Source organism: Anopheles cruzii, chromosome 2, assembly GCF_943734635.1.
Source record: "Anopheles cruzii chromosome 2, idAnoCruzAS_RS32_06, whole genome shotgun sequence".
Lineage (NCBI taxonomy): Eukaryota > Metazoa > Arthropoda > Insecta > Diptera > Culicidae > Anopheles > Anopheles cruzii.
The window spans coordinates 931,989-952,519 of NC_069144.1; the positions used below are offsets into that span (position 1 = coordinate 931,989).

At 50.9% G+C, this 20,531-nt stretch overlaps 1 protein-coding gene across 1 annotated transcript in view; it reads right to left on the minus strand.

Moving 5' to 3' along the window:
- Positions 1 to 8,311: 8,311 nt before the first annotated feature.
- The window catches only part of LOC128269304 (frizzled), a 124,240-nt gene continuing 112,020 nt past the window's right edge, over positions 8,312 to 20,531 (minus strand). Inside the window, exon 5 of the mRNA XM_053006738.1 lies at positions 8,312 to 8,865. Within this exon, the coding sequence (XP_052862698.1) occupies positions 8,312 to 8,865 (554 nt within the window). The remainder of the gene's footprint in view (positions 8,866 to 20,531) is intronic.

A 20,531-nucleotide genomic window follows, 5' to 3' on the forward strand; every position in this document is an offset into this window, starting at 1 on the left:
ACAACAACCAATTCTTTATCAATTAGCAATCAATCAAACTCTGGCACGTGTTTGTTACAAGAATCGGAGTATCGGAATGTAATTTATGCTCAGCACGAGGATCGCCAATCGGACACAACTATCGCTCTTCTCGCCGGCAGATGGTCGTATTGCTTTTTCGTACACTCCTTTTCCTTTCCTCCGGCTGCTGCTCCTGGGTGTTAGGAGCCACCGGGCGAAACCGAAACCGCCACCACACACGCACGCACAAACACATATATCAATCAGCGCCGGATCTGCCGGATGCGACAGATGCTGAAAGCTGTTGGGGCTTTGTTATGGAGCTTTTTTCCCCAGCCCAGCCGCCATCGACGATTCCATTTTCCATATTTTAAACAAACACATCGGCCAGGATGCTAAGGCAGGATTCGGCGGACGGACGGTGTCCTCGGGGCACGCACGGATGGACGTCGTGTTTGTTCGCCAAAATGTCACCACTCGGCCGCGAACGACACACCGCCAGGGCAAACAAACATAATTAGTGCGCGTGGCGCGACATGTGATGGAAATTTATGGCCCACTTCCGCCGCGGGCCTCGCACTTCCTGCCATCGCCGTGTCATCATAACAATTGGCAGTAATGAGTTTCTTTTTTCGCTATTTTTATTCCATTGCAACAACGGTCGTCAACGCATCAATTGATCATCACGTTTCTGTTGGCCGGCCTTTCTTGGAGCGTTAAAAATGGTTAAAAATTACATTATCATTAAAAACATAATCCACAAAACGTGGCGTGTACCGTGGATCCCGAACATTCAATAAATTAAATTATCCGAACACGAACACTTCGAAACGAGTCTTTCGGAAATGAAGAGATTGATCGGTTTGGCTGAAAGGTTTTATTTGGGTTAATTGAAATCGAACCATCGGTGGGCTTATTTTGAAACAAAAGCACGTAAACTATTGATGTGGAAAACAATCAATTAAATGATGGAAAGTGCTCCCCACATGTTGGGTTTGATTAGGGACTCGATGTTTGTTTTTACCTGGAATTCATTATCGCTCCCGGAGGACACTAACCTCCAACCAACCAACGTGCTGTAAAAGCTGCAAAAGAATTTTAATCAAAGGAGTCCGTAGATCGAAACATTAAAAACAAATATGATTCCTTAATACAAACCCGTTCCTGGCTTTTCGCCGGCGGAAAGGCGGAGCGCCGTCCGAAAACTGTGTTCAACTCTAATCCAATCCCAACGGATGGCCCCACGGATGATGGATACAAATTAAATTTGTCTGACAACGCAATTTATAAACATTTCGTTCCCGGCATCAATTTGTTTTCATACCTTCCCGGCCCGGCCCGAAGGTGAAACGGTTGACGGTTGACGGTTCGTCGGTCTGCACACTTCGCTCCTGCCACAAAAGGCGGACAGCGGGAAAGGCGCGTCTGGATTGTGCGGCGAGATGTCCGGCTGATTAGACGCCGGGGGAGATTCCGGGCGCAATTCCACGATTCCAGAAGCGAGCAGCAATAATATTAATATTAATTTCCATTCCGTCACGGGCACACGGGGGCCGCCCCATCTTGATAAGGCGATCCGCCACTCTGGATCCGATTCGGTCCGGGGTCGGGTTTTTAATTTTTCCCCTTTTCCATTTCACGACCGCGTGGCATTAAAATGGGCACCTCGATTTCCATATCGAGCTGACCGGTCCTGGTCCGTCCGTCCGGTCCTGACCCTGACGACGATCGATCGGACAGCGGCGGCGGCGGTTTGCGTAATGATAACTTTATGACAAAACAATGCACCGCTGACAGTCAAGTCCGCGGAATCTGCCGCAAAGACCCCGCGTAATTGGTAACGGAGCCGCAACGCACCAGACGGCAGGAGCGACCGATAACCGATAAGTCTCCGACTGGCTGGTCCGTACTGTCCGCTGTCCGCCTGTCTTCCTGGCGGGCGGAAAACACAGACACAGCGACGTGGTATGTAAATTGAAACTGACAACCGCCGGCGAGGTTGCCGGCCAGAACAGCAAACAGCAACTTCCAGAGATCGTCGCGCCTCGTCTTCTTCTTGGGACCGGGGGGAGGGATCGAAAGGGTGAACGTCTGGCTCGCGATGAAGGCCGGGGGGCCAAGCTGGGTTGGGGCCAAGCTTTAAACAGGGAACTGAACGATACTTTTATATCCTCAAGTCAAGGCAATATTATACAGTTCTGGAGTTCCGCTCGCAGGAACTTAGGAACAAGGTGCATATGTTGATAAAAACGGCGGCTCTGGCCAACGTATGTTCTCCTGTGATTTGTGGCCTCTAGAAACTCTCCGCTTTGAGGCTAACTTTGAGGTCGCACGAAACTTTACCAGCGCACGAAACTGTTGGCGAATAAATTTTGTACTTTTCATCCAATTTAAGTCATCGACTCGAGTTCCTTTCGGAATAAGGGCCACAACAGCAAGCGGAATGTACACCCCGGACCGACGGTGGACCGAGGAAGAAGGCAGGAAACGGTAATCCGCCGACATAGTTTCGCTTCGAATGTTACTTTGCCGTCCCCGCCAGGATCCCTGAGCTCCACCCTGGGCGCGCGCAAGTCATGTCGCACTCGGAGGACAAACATAAAACTCACGGACGGACGGACGGACGGGGACGACAGAAAAAAGCGCTGGAAAACCTGGTCGCCGACCAAGGTTCGCGTGTGTTTGGTACATGTCCACCGCAGCCGCAGCCGCAGCCTTCACCGAGCGCGGCCCAAAGTGTCGAACAATGGGGTAAACCCCCGCCGGGAAGACCAGGACCATGGGTCCTCGGTGGAGGGGACGGGTGGCATCGAACACACCCTCCGGCCAATAAAGCGCTTACGACGTTTACGAGACAATAATTCGAACTCCAAAACAGAAGCATCTTCCTGTCCGCTGCCTGGTGGCCAGCGAAAGGACACACATTTCATGTTCAGCAGCATTTTATGGCGGAAGGCGACCGGACCGGAGGGATTGAGGTTGGGGCCGATGTCCCGGTCAGCAAACAATGGAGTTTTATTATTTTCATTTCGTTTCGGGTTTCGGGTGATCACAAATAATTGGTCACCGGGAGGCTCTGTCCCGGGGCCACGGTCGGAGACAATGTTTCACTTATGCTCGCTGCACCACCAACGATATGAATTAATAAATGGAGCATAGCTTTGGGGTTTTTGAATCAAAAAATTACAGAAAATTTACAAAATTCGGCCACAGAAGCTAAGTTCTGTGTCCGCCCGTTGTCAAGAATCGAGAATCCCATCCTATGGCACGGAAAGCATTCGGGCGGGAAAATGGGAAAATCCACGCGACCACGGAACAATGGAACCGACGTTTTCTGTCTCTATTTCCTACACGCGATACGATAAATAGCGACGATTCCATTGCCGTGGCCATTGAAATGCCATTGCGCTGCGGAATGATATTCTATGAATTCCGAATACCGTGTGCCAACGTTCCGGAGTTCCGTGCAAAGCTTTTTCGGGAAATACGCTCCACAGGAATGGCGCCATTCGGGATGGGGTTCTGCAGACGATCGATTTTTTAAACCCACGGCCATAACCATAATTAAATTGTTTTCATCGTTTTACGATCGTCCGCTGAGCACAACAACAAGCCAATCAACCGAAAGGAACGTTCTTGAAGCCTGTGTTTACTTTACTGGACACTTTCGTTCGGAGCAAAATTAATATCCTCCACATATCTGAAGGACCATAAAGCAAAAGATAGCTCCACAGCGCATCGTTCGCCAGTGTTTACAGAGAGAGCTTGGGGCCACAAGATGGATTGGGCCAATATGTTCCCTTCCTTCGAGTGCATTAGATTGAAGTGGCGAACGCATTTTCCCCCCGAGATTGCCACTCAAGATGGGACGGAGAGAAATGGGACATTTCCAAACAGCGCCAGAAAGTACCTTCAACTTACCCTCCTCCTTTGTGACCCACCAATGAGTTGTGGAAACTCTGGTGGATGAATTTAAAATTAATTCCGTTTGCAAAGTACTCACCCGACAGCTCGGTTCCATCCAACGTTTAATAAACCGCCTTCGACGTCTCAGAAGGAGGTTGACGCCCGAAAAGATGCTGACTTCACCGAAAATTCTCACCAAATTAAGGTGCCATTTTCGTTGTCATCGGCACCAGTCCCGGATCCCGGTCGTGTGGCCAAAAAAGCGCAAGTCATTAATCAACCCATCGCCCGCCTTAACAGAGAGAACCCGAACGGGGTTTCGATGGGCTGACTGATTGATACTTGAACCGACCGACGACTCACGGCGGCGTCACAGCGCGGCGTGTCAGGATCCTGGGGATCCTTGGGAAACCCACCGGCGACCGCAAGGGTTCGGAATTTTTCGGGGGGTCGGTCCTGCGTTACTTCAGAAAGCCACCGATCGATGCGTCAAGCGTAATTGCATTTCACGTGGACGTATTTTAACACCGAAGGACACCGGTTGGGAACTGAAACACGTCACACTGCCAAAGGGAAAGGACACATTGCGGTTCCATTAACATTCTAAACGGAGCACGGAGATGCTGCTCGAAGGAATATTCCGACTGACTCTATTTAAAGTTAAACAATTTAAGCAAAAATACGAACGAATGAAGAGTCGGTGGCAATGTCCGATGGCCGACGCGCGCAAAAATGTCAATGCACGCGATCGGTGGCCACGGAGAGCGTACTTTTGCGAACCCGCGTGGTCGATGTTTTGTGTTCGCGGAATTTAGCTTCCACCCAACCGCGAACCCCGCTGGGTGACATACCTATCCGCGTGCCCGGTTGGAATGGAACGCGGGCGCGTCGCGTCGTATCTAAAAATACGGCTCCGATCCGTCGATAGAGTGTCGATAAATGTCCCCTCACGGGGTCCACACGGGAAAGCCAGCACACGACAACACCGTTTAAAGATTCCTCTAATAGTTTATTGGATGCGCGACTTAATCATTATGCGGCCTTCGCGACGGTCTCTCTTTCGCTTATCGGTTACTTAGTACAGCTGCTGCTTGCCTTAAATGTTACGCCGGAGTCTTTACCCTTATTTTGTACATATAGAAACACATACCGGACACCGACAGAAGCACGGCACACTGAAGCTCTGAATCGGAATCGGCTCACCTCGGAACTCGGAAAGGACACTCCTTTCGAGCCGTTTGTCTAACGAAATCTACATTAATGACTAACATGAGAGAAAAGGCAGCAAACGTGAAGCGCCGACTCGGCGGGCCGACAGGACTCGGGCGCCCTCCGAGACATTTGCATTTTATGACACGTTTTTTCCGGTTCTGAACTTTCTGAGCGCGTAAACTGAAAGCCCTTCGCGCGAAGTGGCGCCGAATCGAGGGAGGTAATCATTAAAGTACCGAGCCTTTTATGCTTCCTTTTGTGTTATTACGAGCCTATTCGGTCGGTTCTGGCCCTTTTTATCGTTTAATTCCTTCGGGTGGAGCAAATATTTGGCAATGCTCTTAACGGGACCCAGCGCCATTGGCCTCCGTTGGCCACTAAACTTATGCTTTAATACCTAGCGAGCGATAGCGAATTTTGATTTTATTTTAGTACACTTTTTGTCGCGCCGAAGGATGTCTATAAACAGGTTTTGACATTGAGAGCAGAGGGAACATAAGACCATGAAGACATTTTGGGACCACAGCAACGAAACGAGATCCGGTAGGTTCGGCATTCTACACTTCATTTATCATTTCGTCGTGTTCCGGTTCCACGAAGGACACTTTGCGGACTCTCGGCGACTCGGTGTGTCCGGTGATAAACACATTATTCATTTATCCCGACATTGGATGGATGGTCAAAAACGCTTAGATTTTGTTTTTCTTTTCGAAAGAAAAATTGTGACCCATATTAAGGAACACTCTCTCACAGGGGCCTTCGTATCGTTCACGGACACACGCACGAGAGGACAAAGTTTGTTTATTTTCCCAAACTGACGAACACAAATAAATGGCTCCAATCGAGACGGAGATCTCCGTGGAGCTCTTCACAATTGATTGAGCTCGTCCCCGACGTACCGGGTTCCTTAAAGCGGATGCCGCCAGCCAGCCGGAGTGCCCGTCAAAGTGGCCCGTCTAGGCTAGGTGCCTTTTGCCGTGGGTTATTTTTAGATTGTAACATGAGAAAGAAGGCTGCAAGGACCTCATCCCGTATTTTGCTGGCCCGATTTGTTTGGGAATCAATTCACAATCGACCCGGACGTTGGCTGGGAATCGATTTTATTTGCCGCTTGAGTACCTTTTTTACGATAGCAGCGCACCGGTTCGGTCGCAAATCGGACAATCATGGTGACAAACGTACGCAAGACGCTCCAGGTTCCCGTTCTGTATCCAGGCGCCAGAAGAGTGTTCGCGAGAAAGGAAGTGCTTAGGGGTCGTAAAAGAAAATTGCATTTTTATGTTGTGTTGCAGCGTCACAGATCCAATTCCCACACACACACTACTGCTGGCCAATAGACGGGTGCGTTTGGCGCGTAATTGAGCAATATTTTAGATGAAATGGAAGACATTAAGACAACATAAGCTAGCATCGACCGTAAAAGTTAAATTAAGAGCACCGCGGTGGCACCCGTTTGCATGTAACACGTCCACGCTCCGTGGCTCAGTTCTAATTTATCACGTCACTCCGTAGAAGGACTCCCGGGTGTCCTGCACCCGTTCTGGCGCCGGTCGTCAGCGGTTTCTGCGTCGTTAATTGAAGAATTATTGTTTATTCGTTTAACTTTTGACAGCGGAGAGGTTAAACTTTGCGTTCCGACGGCCTGATGTTCCTGTTGCTCCTTGTCCCGCGCGGAGGTCATGGACTTCATGGCGCCCGCGCTCTCCTGAAGCTGAGTGATGCTTATGTTGATGATTAATTAAATTTCTAACCACGCGACCCCGAAGGATTGTCGCTCCACACACACCGCAACCGCAAACGGTCTCCGGGTCCGACCCGGGCCAAAAAGTGGTACTTCTGGAGGAAACAGAACAGCACACGGCCGTAATCTACGGGCACAGGATAATTAATGGGCGCACACTGCTTGTACCGGGGGCACTTCAGGTGGTCCAACGGTTGGCCTCGCGATGGACCACTGCACGGTCGCACGTTCTGGACCGGAACACTATCGGAATCTCAAATCACGACGCCACAAGATAATGAGAACCTTGGCACCCCGGTTCAGTGTGGTGTCCGTAGAATGCCGACGTAGAGGCGGGTTGCCGACGCTACCGATAATGGCTTACACTTTCATTAATATTCATGTATGACGACGATCGGATTTTCGGTTCTCTCCGCACGGAGCACAGTGTGTCGTCGTCGTCGTCGTCGTCGTCGGGATGACTGCGGGTAACACGCCCCGCAGCCCGAAAGGGTGGTCTGAATTTGTCGTTACGTGATGGTTGTGCGCCTCTCGGCTCGGGATTGGGGATCTAATTAGTGCCTCACACTCATCGCCACGGCACGCGCCGCAATTGTCCGAAGTAATTTGCAATTATGAGCTTTCAACAAACGCGGGGGAACTAGAAAACGAAGCGCAGTGCGGCTCCCCTGGGGAGGCTCGAGGTAGGATGAAGTATACGGCGGAGTGTCTTATGCGAACGGAGATGTGACTTAAAGTAACGTCTCTAACAACGGATACCGCCGCGAAGTTATGCCTGCCTTAGGGGTCCTGTGACCTAAAAGCGATCGCAAATCGAGCCGTGTGCGATCAGTTCGATGAGTCTCTATTTACAGTGATGACGATGATGATGATGATTAGGTGATCCTCTTCTTTCGTTAATCGCTTCTATCGAGAGTACCTTATTAAGAGGATATTTTGACGCGGTATGATACATTAATTACATTTTCTTTTCGCCGTTACTCCTAATTTTTCGTGTGCCTTAATCGTTATAATAAATGCTAAGTTTGCTCGGTCCCCAAGCAGTGCACGGGACATCGGAACATTGATCGGTACAAAGTGGTGGCGTCGTGTCCGTGTATTGCGCTCCGACTCAATCGACATCGTCGTCGTCGCTCAATGTCGCTACTGATAAATGCCTGTCGTGGGATTTTAGTAATCGATTCAACGTTCTCTCTCGTTATGAAACTGACCCCCGAACTGGGGTCCCGTAGTCGGTGCGCTCTGTACACTATCTATAATTGCGGGTCGTCTCTCCGTATTACACAGATATTTGGTCATTCTTAAACTAGAGCGAATGATGCCTCGGTGATGCTGCTGATGACGGTGACGATGACGATGATGAGATGGATGAGCGCCCTAAAACCTAATGACTCGTGCGGTGATGCGTACTGCCGGGTGGCGCGCAACAATCCGCACGCGGGTCACCCGCTACTAGACGTACGCCCCGCGGCTCCGCGTGTCCTTGCCCTGGAGCCGCTCGGCGAACTGCCGCCAGCTGACCACCGTCTTGCCGGACCACAGCCACACGCTCGACGTCACGCCGACCAGCATCGAGCACACGTACTTGACCATGTAGATGTGGAAGATCGGCTTGTCCTCCTCACCACCACCGCCTCCGACACCGATGTGTCCACCGTGCTTCGGGGCCGGGCACGGGATCGAGAAGATCTTGCACATCTGCCGGTTCCACTGGATCATCCAGTCGTCAAAGTTGTAGTACTCGTAGAACAGGCACGCCAGATAGCCGAGCGACGGCAGGATGAAGAGCCCACTGAAGAACCCGATCCGCAGCATCAGCCGCTCCAGCTTGTCCGTGCGCGTCCCATCGTGCTTCATCACGGTGCGGATACGGAACAATGACACGAACCCGGCCAGCAGAAAGATCCCACCGATCGACAGGTAGATCACGAGCGGGATCAGCAGGAACATCGCCAGCGAGTGTGTGTCCAGCTGGCCGACGAAGCAGACCCCGGACAGGACGTCACCTAGAAGAAGGAGCAGGAGCAGATAAAAGACCGTAAACACAGGGGTAAGGTTAAAGGCCCGAGATACGACGAGAACTGCAATTAAAACCGCGAGAGCAACGGCTTAGTTCCGTTATGATTTTTTGTGACCCTCGTGGACCCCTAAAAACTCGTCCCGCGCGCACCCGCGAAGTAACTGTAAGTGAGAGCCCGGGTGGGGTCCATTCAAATCCAATGATTACACCCGACCAGAAACAACTACTACTTCGCATTTCCGTTTCGCAGACGGACGGATTGAGAGTGTCCGGCCCGGGGCTCAATAAAACACTATTTTAATTCTCAGGAAAGTGGTTCAATATTTGTGTTGGGGGCCCCGCCATTCGCCCGCCATCCACACCTTATGCTCTGCGCCACGCCTGTTTAGCATATTCGGCCAGTGCCCGCCGTGCTGCGCTCCAGCTCGGGGTGATTATCACCGAGGGGCGAAGATTTGCATAAATTATCATACAGATTGTTCAAACACAGTCGGGAGAAACGTGATGATGATCGCGCGGTGCTGCGGTTCCTCCTCGCTGCTGAGCATAATTTGCACCACAAGTTTTATTTTATAGTACCATGATTTTCGCCCGCTCTTCTCGCTCTAATCAGGGGTCCAAGGGGTGGCTGTATCGTGGCCGTTTCGCGGTGCAGAAAGATGGGCAGCATAAAAGTTCTAAACCTGCAGTGGAAAACTTTATCGACACCTGGTGATGGGCGAAAGTTTGGGTGGCCGTGGCTAGGGACGGTTGGCAACTGGACGAATCAAACCGTTCGTTTTCGGGGAGTGAAAAGCTTCTCCCAAATGTGGAAAAGCTTCTGGAAAAATGTCCAACTAAATGCGTTACCTGAAATGCTTGAATGATCGTCGGATCGTCGGAGCTAACGGAGCCCTTATCTGCTGGTGACGAACGTCACTCAACGGACGTAGAGAAGCGGTCGGTACATTTGCCCTCATTACTGACGTTAATTGTGGTTAATCTGTGGTGGCCCGCTTCGGATCTAACGCTTCGGATACACCGGGGCGGCTAACGGATCGTGATTTTTTCGTGCCTTCCGGCAAACCCAACAGCACTCTGCGCTGGCCTCGATCGGGCCCGTAACTGGGTAGCACCCTTCGGGGCAGCGAGACGGCAGGCAGCTAAATTGCCGGTAGCAGCCGGCATCACCAGGAAGCCTTCGATTAGGGCTACTTTATATCATTTGCACTCACTTTGGATAGCCTCAGGGGCCCCGCGTGTCGGACCGATCGATAGAAGACCGCTGGTGCTGGGGTCTCGTAGGGCGTCGTAATCGCTGTTCTCCATAGCTCCAGGAAGGAGTGTCACGACACGAACCGGTACCTCTTGAGCGGTAGCCGGGGTTCTAATCATGGATGCCGGCCCAGAGAAAGGGTCCTACTACGCACACGCGATACTTGCCAGACGGAATCTCAACCGGCAATTAACTCTTCGACTGCTGTCCTGCCTGCTGTGGGATTACTTGTTGCACTTCCGAAGGCGTTCCTCCTGGTGATCGATACCGTCCGAGAGAAACGGACCCAAATGGGGGGCTCGTTAACATCCGATCGTTCCGATCGGCGCACGAATCCGAGATACGCATCCGCACAGACAGACAGATCGTTGTTTATTGCGTGCCAGAAAATGCGATACGAAAAAGGGAAGAAATGCCCCATTACGATCCGCGGACTTGAATTTTGACTTGAAAATCACTTAAATTCCTCCCAGAACCAGAACGCCCCGATGGGGACAAGTATTGAAAATCCGCGAACAAAAGCGTAAAGCCACGCTAGACGAGGAGCAGCGAAGAGGCACTTTCGGTCGGCGCCATTAATATCGGATTTCGTTGCCAATGGCTGATGGCACATTTAATAGAAAACGGGAGAAAATTTATGGCGGAAAGAAGATGGTCTCCAGGAAGATGGGCCTCACGGGCGCATAGTGGCGCGAACCGAAAAAGGATGCACACACCATGTGAGTGCGAAGGCGATGAGCGGCCATTTCTCACATCGCCCTCTCCATTACTACGGCGCTACGGCGGCATTGGGTTGGGGATTATTGCGCTATTGCGCGGACCGACCGACCGACGGCGTCGTCTTGGGACTTGGGACTTCTACATGCAATGAAAGATTGATAATTTATGAGTGTACTTTAAATGAATCTTTTATCACACCACGGTCCACCGCCGCCGGAACGGAACACCAAGATCCTCTTCTCGGGCCGGCTTCTGAGTGAGAGCTGATAAAAAAGGAGCCTAGGATCGGCAACACGGGCGTATCGGGCCGTGTTTTGCATTTTGAGCAAATTAATGCAACACCCGAGACGCGTGCGCCGATCGGTTTACGGCCGACTTCCTGCACCGCGGCGGCATCGGCATGGCGCGGATGGTTCGACCCGATAATTAACCCTCATCGGATGCGGCTTAACGATTCTTCATCAGCGCGGAATCGCGGAATTGAGTCGTCGGAAGAGGGGGCAACGGGAAGGGATTGGCCTTGAATCCTTGCACTACTGCGTGGTTCGAAGAGTAGTGAGTCTGACAGCAAAAACACTTCAACGCAGGTTCAATTTCGGGTTAAATGTTAAAGTTTTCGAATAAACCTCATAAAATTTACATTACCATACTGAGAAGCATGAGCTGAGAGAGCTTCTTTGGAGGAACTCGGAATCACTCTTCTCGAAAGAAGCTCTTTCCATTTTACCATCAGCACCGCTTCGGATCGTCTTCATACTCGGCGGTGAAGCAACGAAAACGAATGATGGCTTACCATCGTCATCCTTCTCAAGACCCTGTGCCGATGACACCCGCCGATAAATGGTTCAATAAAATAAATTATTAAAATCACATCAAAGATAAGTGGGAATCGCACCGTCGCTGCGTCGGCCTCTGCCTCGCGCTCTGTCGTCGTCCTTGTGGCCGCCAGGATCGGATCAGGCAAAAAGGAGCTCTCTCTCGGTAAGTTATGGGGCGTTACTCTTATCCGCCGGTAAGCAAGATTCCTCCGCCGTCTGCCGGGCTTTGATTAAGACGAAGCATCGCTCTGGCGTAGGATGGCGCGGCGTAATGGCGACGATAAGCGACGACACTTGCGTGTGTGTGTGTGTGTACACGCATCAAATATTTACGCAGCTCGCTACTCACCACCCGAACGTTGCATACTTTATGAGAATGCGTACGATGCTTGGGTGCTTCGGAAAATGATGGCTCATGTCCCTCAGCCACATCCGCGTGTGATCGATTCCCTTGGCTGGTTGGCTGGGGTCCGTAAAATTACTTAGAAATCCATTGGCTGATTGAAGTGCACATTGTAAACGGTCGCGGGCCGAGGCCAATTTCGAAGTGAAACCATTTCTCTGGGCCACTTTATGACAACGGCGGTGCATCGGCGAAACAATCGAAGGCGGAAGGGTTGTGCTCGGGGTAAGTAACGCAATCAAGTGGCCCCTTCGTTGCTACGGCCAATAGCCCCATTGCAGGTGGGTTGCAAAGTACGATTGCACCATAAATTGTGCACGATCGCGGACTAAACGACTCGCCCGGGCGCCCGGTCCGAGTGCCGAGAGCATAAAATGTTATGAAATAAAACAAATGATCATGATTACAGGATAATCACAGGTGTAAGCTGAAAGGCTGACGGAAAGGCGGTTTAGGCGCCGCGATGGGGCCAGCGTCTGTCCCGCAATAAGACTCTCGTCGTGTCAACAGAGCGGCGGAAAATATACGGAGCCTCGGGCGACACTCATCGCGGCGGCGAGTTGTGTTTTTAAATTAATGTCTTTATTTTTAAGTGTGTCTGTTACACGCTCTCAGTGCACAGGCCGACTGCGGCCCCAGCTACGAGGGCGCCTCTCGAAACGAAGAGGCTCTTTTATCTTCCCGCGCGCGCGCGCGCGCGCCACGGAACGATCCCGTTAATGATGCGGAGTTTAAAGCTACGCCTAATTAGATCGTCGCCACAAAACTCTCCCAGGCCCGCGGAGAGAGCTCGGACGAGTTATTTCTGTCGACAGAGCTCAAACACAAGGCTGGTCGACCCAACGCAACGATCCGGCGTCCGGGTTCTTGACAAAAATTAATTATTCATCGTAGCGCAAATAAATTATATCCCGTCTCCGTTTCCCAAACTTTAGTTCGCGGTCACAAAGCTGGACACGAGAATTTGAGCTATTTCCAACAACAAACAAACAAACAAACAGACGCTGGTGTCTAGACCCTCTGCCGGTGCCGTGTGATTGATTGATAAATGGCTGACGGTTCCTTGGTTTCCGCCGGCCCACCCTCCGGTTTACGATTGCCAAGGCTCCACCAAAAAAGAACCCGTATCGCGGGGGGGGAATCGTATTTCTGGAATCGCCGCGAAAACGCTGTGGCTTTATGGTCTTTGATTGGATCGTCGAAAACAAAAGTTCTATCCAGAACGAGATGGTTTTAGATCGTTCGGAACTGATGTTCTCGGACCACGACAGATAGTCGACTTCTCGACAGGGTAAAAGGGTCGTAAAAGTCGGGCCTAATAGCTGCTGGGTGTAGTGGCTGGCTTATTAGGCAAATGGCCCCCGTGTCTAATAGGTTGCGCGAGCTCCGAGCCCGAGATGAAGCAAGAAACAAAAGCAAGAGGAAAAGTAAAAGCTGGTAAAGCTGGAGGGGAAGGACCTATAAATTCTGGACATCATTATGGGCTACGTAACCGCATTGGGATGCGATAAACCTGAGTCCTGAAGCTGACAATCAGCCGGAGGTCGAGAAAGATGTTTGGGAACCGTGGTTTCAACATGGCCGCAAACCAATCCCGTTCTGCTTTCAATCTTTTACGATATAAAATTATTAAGTTACTATCCACATGTGACATGTGGTGATAAGGTGACAATATCTAAGTAAATAGATTGCCAAATCCAACATACTCTAGGTTATCGAAACAAGTTGATGTTGGTCTATTTTAATCAGTATTCTACAGGGTGGCCCATTTGGCGCTCTTTTTTTGAACTTCCAATTACTTGATGTTTAAGACGTTAAACTTAATTCTGCAAATGGTAATCATTTAGTATATACTTTGAAATTGACCTAATGATACGTTTTACGCTTGAAGAAAGCTGGGAAATATTAAAAATTTATTTCCAAAGTGGTAGGTCGTCAAATCATTCGTCAAAAACACATTTCATTGTAGATCTTTTCCACCTCGGTGGCTATGTTAATAAGCAGTATTGCGGTTTGGAAAACCCACAAATCGTGCAAGAGAAGCCAATACATCCAAAACGAGTGACTGTTAGGTGCGAATTTTGGCTGATTGGTTTTTCGGTGAAATTGAAGCTGAGAACTTGGACGGCATTTGGTTGCAACAGGGTGGCGCTACGTGCCATACAGCGTCAGCCAAAATCGATATTTATGTTATGTGAACAAACAAGCAACTATTGACAACCTCAAGACCCAAATTCAAGTTGCTGTTGCCAAAATAGGACCAGAAACAATCAAAAACGTACTCAAAAATAGGTCGTCCGAATGGGCCACTGCCAAACCAATTGTGGTAGACATTTGACCAAAATTGTTTTACATAAATAAAAATTTAGGAATCAACCTTTTAAATAAAAGTTCAAGCATCGAAAAGTATTAAGCCGTTTTTATTTTATAACCAAATGGAAAAAATAATTCGGACTGGGCCACCCTGTACTATGGCCTAGGTGACTGCCTTTATCCTGTCTTATCGGATAAGATATGTCACCGCGCACACAATATACAACTCTAGCCCGTCACTGAGGTACTGCTGCGTGGTGGTGTTATGCAAATGTCGGCCAGAGAGGAAGCACACGGCAACTGTCAGGCCCGAATCGGCAATCTATAAAATTCGAACCTCGGGCTTCGCTGCGGGATGTTGTCGCTGGACTATCGATGGCGACGGCGGAGCGTGACATCATCGCCGCAAATTAGAGCGTTGCCTCGGGACTCGATCCTAGAAAGGTTCATAAATTCCCTGCTCTTCCCTGAGTTGATTCTTGACCGTATTCTTCCCCGAAACATGCTGTTTGTTGTATTTTTTTTTTCGGCAGCAGAACGCTTGCTGCTCCATTCTATTCCGAGACCCGAGTTTAAGATGCTCTCCAACACGCTTCTTGGTCCAAATTAAAAACAAATTAATGATGAAGCTTGTTTTGTGGTTTCTTTTGCCCATTTCTCTGGCGCTGGCGAGGAAATTTATGAGCGACCATAAAACGGTCGTTTACCCCGCGGTCGGTGAGAAGGAGCGGAAAAGCTTCCCGTTCACAAATTGGGATTCGCGGGATGAGCCGCGGTCTCGAATCGAATCGCGAAATGAGAAAGTCGCCCGCACTCTCGAGCCGCTATCAATAGGCGACCATAAATTTGTTTGCTCATTTTGATGAGCTACTGACTCCGGATTCTCGACCACCAAAAATCGGCCCATCGAGAAGAAGACGTTCCCCCCGAAAAAGGAACAACACATTACGCCGCGTGGGACGGCGCCGCGCGTCGGAACATAATGATTTCCACGCGCGGCACAGCCAGGAAGCATCGTGTTCCGTGCGAAATTGTGTGTGCTGTTTATGTTGGCCGGCCACGGGCCGATCGCGGGCCGCCCCTGCGGTGGATTTGCGTGGCCATTAAGGATGATTTAGTAATGGCGATAAACAGAGGGTGAGAGAGTGAGCCGAAAATAATGTAATCGAATGCGGTCGGTCTTTTACGTGATGTTTTAATTTGTGTTTGTGCGAAGCGATTTATGGCGATCTTGTCCTACGGTCGTGCGGTGTTATTGAATTTCTGTCCCAGGGGTCCTAGAATTTATACGTTTCATTTAAACTTGCGGCAGAAATGATTTAAAAACATATTCAAACCGTGGTCTCTTTCGATGAGGCTTTCACTGACCTTATCTCGGCCGATCCGTTCCGAAGAATATCCATTTCTTCGGGGGCATCGGGCTATCGGGCCGTAAACCCGGATTTGATTGAGCTGTCCCCACGATCCTTGGCGGCCCCATGACGGACCGACCTCAAGTCGACATTCCGGCGGCCGATGCCCCCTTCGTAATGCTAACGTGTGAGTTTTCCTATTAATTTTTTTACGATCATCCAAATCGTTACCATTTTATGGCACACGTCTCTGCGGCCGCGGCTGAGATTGTCGACCATAAGCCGGGCGCAAAGCCGAATTAATCGATCGGCAACGCGACGAGTATTAAGAAATGAGTGTCAGCTCGTGCGCTGCGGTCTCTACGAATGTCCAGCTTCGGTCCATAAGAACCCGCCGCGGGAGTTTATGGGTGTGTGCCCTTTCTCTCGCATCGCTGGCCACGCTGCTGGACGTATGACACTTTTTATGGTGGCCCCCGCCGCCACCCGTCTAGAAGGTCCGTCGGCATCCCACCCGACGGATGGACCCGCGCGTTCGGAAATTTTCAATTTATGTTTTCTTATTGGAAACTAATCAATTTTAACGATCGGTACGGCGGCGGATTACCACCGCACGGGGAGAGAGCCCGGTCACCGGGAGGTAGTTTGCATTTTTATCACCCCCTGAGCCAGGGTTTCGTGCTTGACCACGCGGCGATCCATCTTTGGTCACCTCTACCCGGGGCCGGGTGTCCTAATCCCCTTGGCGAGCTAACGGTTCTTTCGGCCTAAGTCAATCTTCTCGCGATCTCGCATCTGTCGTCGCCCTTCGACTGCACCGTCCGGTAGTCGCCCGCGGGATAGCAAACCGCATAAATCATGGACCGGTTATGTATCTAATCTTTGTAATTGATGTGTGCGCGCGCGCGTATGTGTGTGTCGCGTTTGGTGGTGTTGAGCTCAAAAGTCACCAACAAGACCCGGGCGATGCACATTCTCGAGGGGACGACATCGTGGCCGAGCGAAAGGGCGCCGGCGGGAATTCTCTTCACCACGCTGTGGTCATCAGAGATCAGAGAATACCTTCCTCGGGAGCTCCTGACTACATTGTCGGGACCCAAACGAGCTACAGCCCACCGTCGACTGGGCGGGGTTGGGCCAGTCGCAGTCGTCTCTTGCGACAAAAATGAGGCTTGCCACGGCCACGCCGCCACGACGAGATGCTGATAAAGTTGGGACCAAACAGGCAACGAACCCTCGCTGCCAGATAGCCGTGTGGCTTCCCACCTCTGACGGGGCGAGCGCACGGAACGGATAAAATCTTCGGAGCTCCACGCAGATGATCCACGACCTTTTCCGTTAAGTGTTGGCGCGGGGCGCGCGGACGACGATCGAAGGCGATAGCGAACGAGCGAGGTCGTGCCGCAGGAATTCGTGCCCCGTGTGCTCGGCGATGGAACCTTGGCCTCGCGCCAAACGAGAAATATCTATCATTTGGCCAGCCGGCCGGCCGGCCGGTGAAGATTTATTTCATAATTCCGAAAGATGAAAGATCGCCCCTCGTCCATTCTCACGCGGCCCGATCCCGCGGCAAATGGGCACGGATTTCCTCCGCCGACACCGGGGCGATAGATATTTATGGGCCTCGGGGGACCCCGGGTGGGCGTTTCCTCGCCTTCGGTGATGCGCCGATGCCGCGGTCCAGCACCGTGGGATTGATAGTAATTAAATTAACTTCCTGATTTCCCTACCGATTCTGGATTCTTCCTCGGTCCACCCGATCCACCCGGTTGGTGCAGTAAACATTATTTGCACAACTTCGACGCGACGCAAGTACGAAACCGGTCCCTGGAGGGGATGACCTTGTGGCGGGGGGGCTGGCTGACGGGAGCTTCTTGTGATGTTCGAAGACCGGCGGCGGGTCCGGCAACACCGGGTTCTGGGCGGTAACGGGTTATATTTTCGAAGCGTCAAACCTAACGGAGCTTCTGGCCCGTGTTCGTGTAAGAATTTTGAAGCATAATTGAACCGCGCCGCTGATAGCACGGGGAGCCCAAGATGTCAGGCTAACGAACCGAGGCTTCCAAGGGAGCCTTGCGTAATTCCAGAAGCCCGCTGGGCCGGCGTTGAAGGGGATGCGAACACGTCCGCATCCGCAGTTCACATCCCGTTTCATATTCCTAAGTTCGTTTGCTTCTTATCATTTTTGTCATTTTATAGAATTTCCTTATAGATTACCTATCAATTATATTTTTATATTAAAAAATTCTTTTGGCTAAAATGATCCTTTTGTCTAACATTTTGTTAAATACGGGACTTATACGCTCACGACTCGTATTAATAAAAACACTTTGAGCCATCAAATTGATCGCAAAAGAAAGGTGTTGCTCGAATGATTGATCGATCGGGCGCGATCGTGCATCCCGTAAACGCTTTCGCGTAATGAACCGAACCGAGAGGTGATTGAATAATGGAAATTACACGAAATTGGTCGTAGAACGAAAGGCGCGCGGCATCGCAAAGGCAGCGATCCGTTACCAGCGGCACGAGGAAAACAGAATTTCACCAATCCCATGACGTGCCACAGCAAGGTCCCTAGCACCGAGGGAAAGGCAACAAAAAATTAGTCACTGCTGGCGGCACTTAACGGCAGAGTCTTCCCGGCCCGGAGAAAGACATCTTCCCGTGGAGCGGAGCGCGGAGACGATTAGATCAGGCATCATCACACCACAGCAACGACGAGCGGCGGCATCACCGAGTTATGTTTTCACTCACGCGCCGAAGCCTCCGGACCGTGTGCCGCGTGACGCGGAAAATTTCTAACCTCTTCGACGCTAATTATGGCAAATTGACTGATAGCTACCAGCCAGCGCAGGGCGAGTGGATAATGATTATGACATTTAACTGAAGTGTGTCACTAAATGGCACTAATTACAATCGGGGTTGCGCCGAACCCGACTTGGCGCGTTAGAGCTTTGGATCTTTATTTTTGAACACCAATTTTCCCTAAAGTTTTCCCGGCACAACACCCAGCCTTCGACGCGCGAATCTGCATCGTTAACGAGGTGAAGTAATGGCCAAACGATAGACCTGGGAACCTGCGGTGCCAGCTTTCACCACCGAGAGAAAGAGAGAGAGGGAGATCAACGACCCGCCAAAGGAAAAACTATGATGTGCCGGCAGGCAGAGTTACGGATGGCCCCCTCTGGTCGATTCTCTCCGGTCCGCATTCTGTGTTTTTTGCTACGGAATAAGTCGTGACATGTCGTCTCTGGAACGTCGAGACGTCGACGCAAAGTTGGCCGCCAGAAGTCGCCCCCTGGAAGTGGGATGATGTATGGGGACTCGCCGCCCAGTTACACCAGTTCTGTGTGCCGCGCGCGCTCCGTTCGCTCCGAAAAAAGGGATAGTTTGAATAAACAACAAACGGTGTAAAGTAGTGACGGGCAGCATAAAGAGTAAAGAACGCGAGACGAGTGACTATGACTGTGTGTGTTCTGGGTCCGGTCTGTTATCGCCCCGGTCTAGTTTCGCAGTACGCCCAGGATGCCGGGCGACACAGCTTGGAGAGGAATAAATTATTCATAAACATGCAAAATATGCTACCCACGGAGTGCGAACGATACGCGAAGGGACGCTTGCCGTAGCCCCCAGTCTAAGCCCTCTGCAGGACCGGGCTTAAACTGCAGCACTGCTCTGGGACACGTATCTGACGCATCATTGTAGAGCCACCAGCGAGAAGCAATGTAGCAATACGAAAATATAGAGCACATTTTGTGTAGCTTTTGGGAGAAGCTCATTCATTAGCGAACCATAGGCCAATTTCTGGGAAAACTTTTCCTATTAACGCCAATCGATAAGTAGCGCTTAAGTAAACCTGAAACACCGGCCCCAATGGCACGAAAAGTATCGGTAAAGTTAATATTTATTACACCGCCCGCGGACATCCCGCCACGCGAACCACAGGTGACAACGGAAGCACCCCCGCGGGGCCTGACCCCCAACCGAGTGCGCCCGGGTCAAGATTGAACCTGAAGCGGATTTCATTAAATTGGCGTCGGGTGTCGAAAGAAAAACAAATCCCTTCCCTATAATCGGCAGGTCGCTAAGGCCAGGTGCCCGAGGGGGGTGCGCAGGATTTATGCTTCCAATAGCCTTCCACAGGCCGCTGAGAATACGGAACACGCCCAGCGGGAGTGCCTCATTTTGTCGTGCTACAAAATTACCACCTACGGGTCGTCGGCGGAGTCGGAACCTTAAGCCAGCCACCGACGGAAGGCTCTCGGCGGCGGAGGATAGTGTTTCGGAAAGGTGATACCACTGAAGTCTTTATTGTCTCTTGTTGTCCTTTAAAAAAAACAGTTGAGCCATGCCCTGTTTATCTGAAAAAAAGAGCTCTTGGCAAAGTATGAGCCTTATCATTTTCAGCTTACAGCTCATTGTGCTACTCCTCAGCGCCAAGGCACACACACCGCGCGACGTGTTATCTCACCGCACCGGCCCTCGGCTGGGACGAAAGTGCAGTTTCAGTTAAACTTTGCCCTCATCTTTGCAGCAACTTCGGGCGCATCCGGTAGGAAAATGAAGAATCGTCCCCATTTTTCATCGGCCCGCAAGGTCCCCGGCACCGTTAAACAGATAAATCCCGTGCTCAACACAGATTTATGGCCAACAATTGCACACCTCTCAGCGATCGCGGTGAGGACGTGGAGCGCTCTCTGACTTTTGCTGAGTGGCCGCGACGCAACTCGGCCGGCAGATATAAAATAACGTGCCTCAAAAAAGGTAAAACTTTCAGCCCGTCGCTCGGCG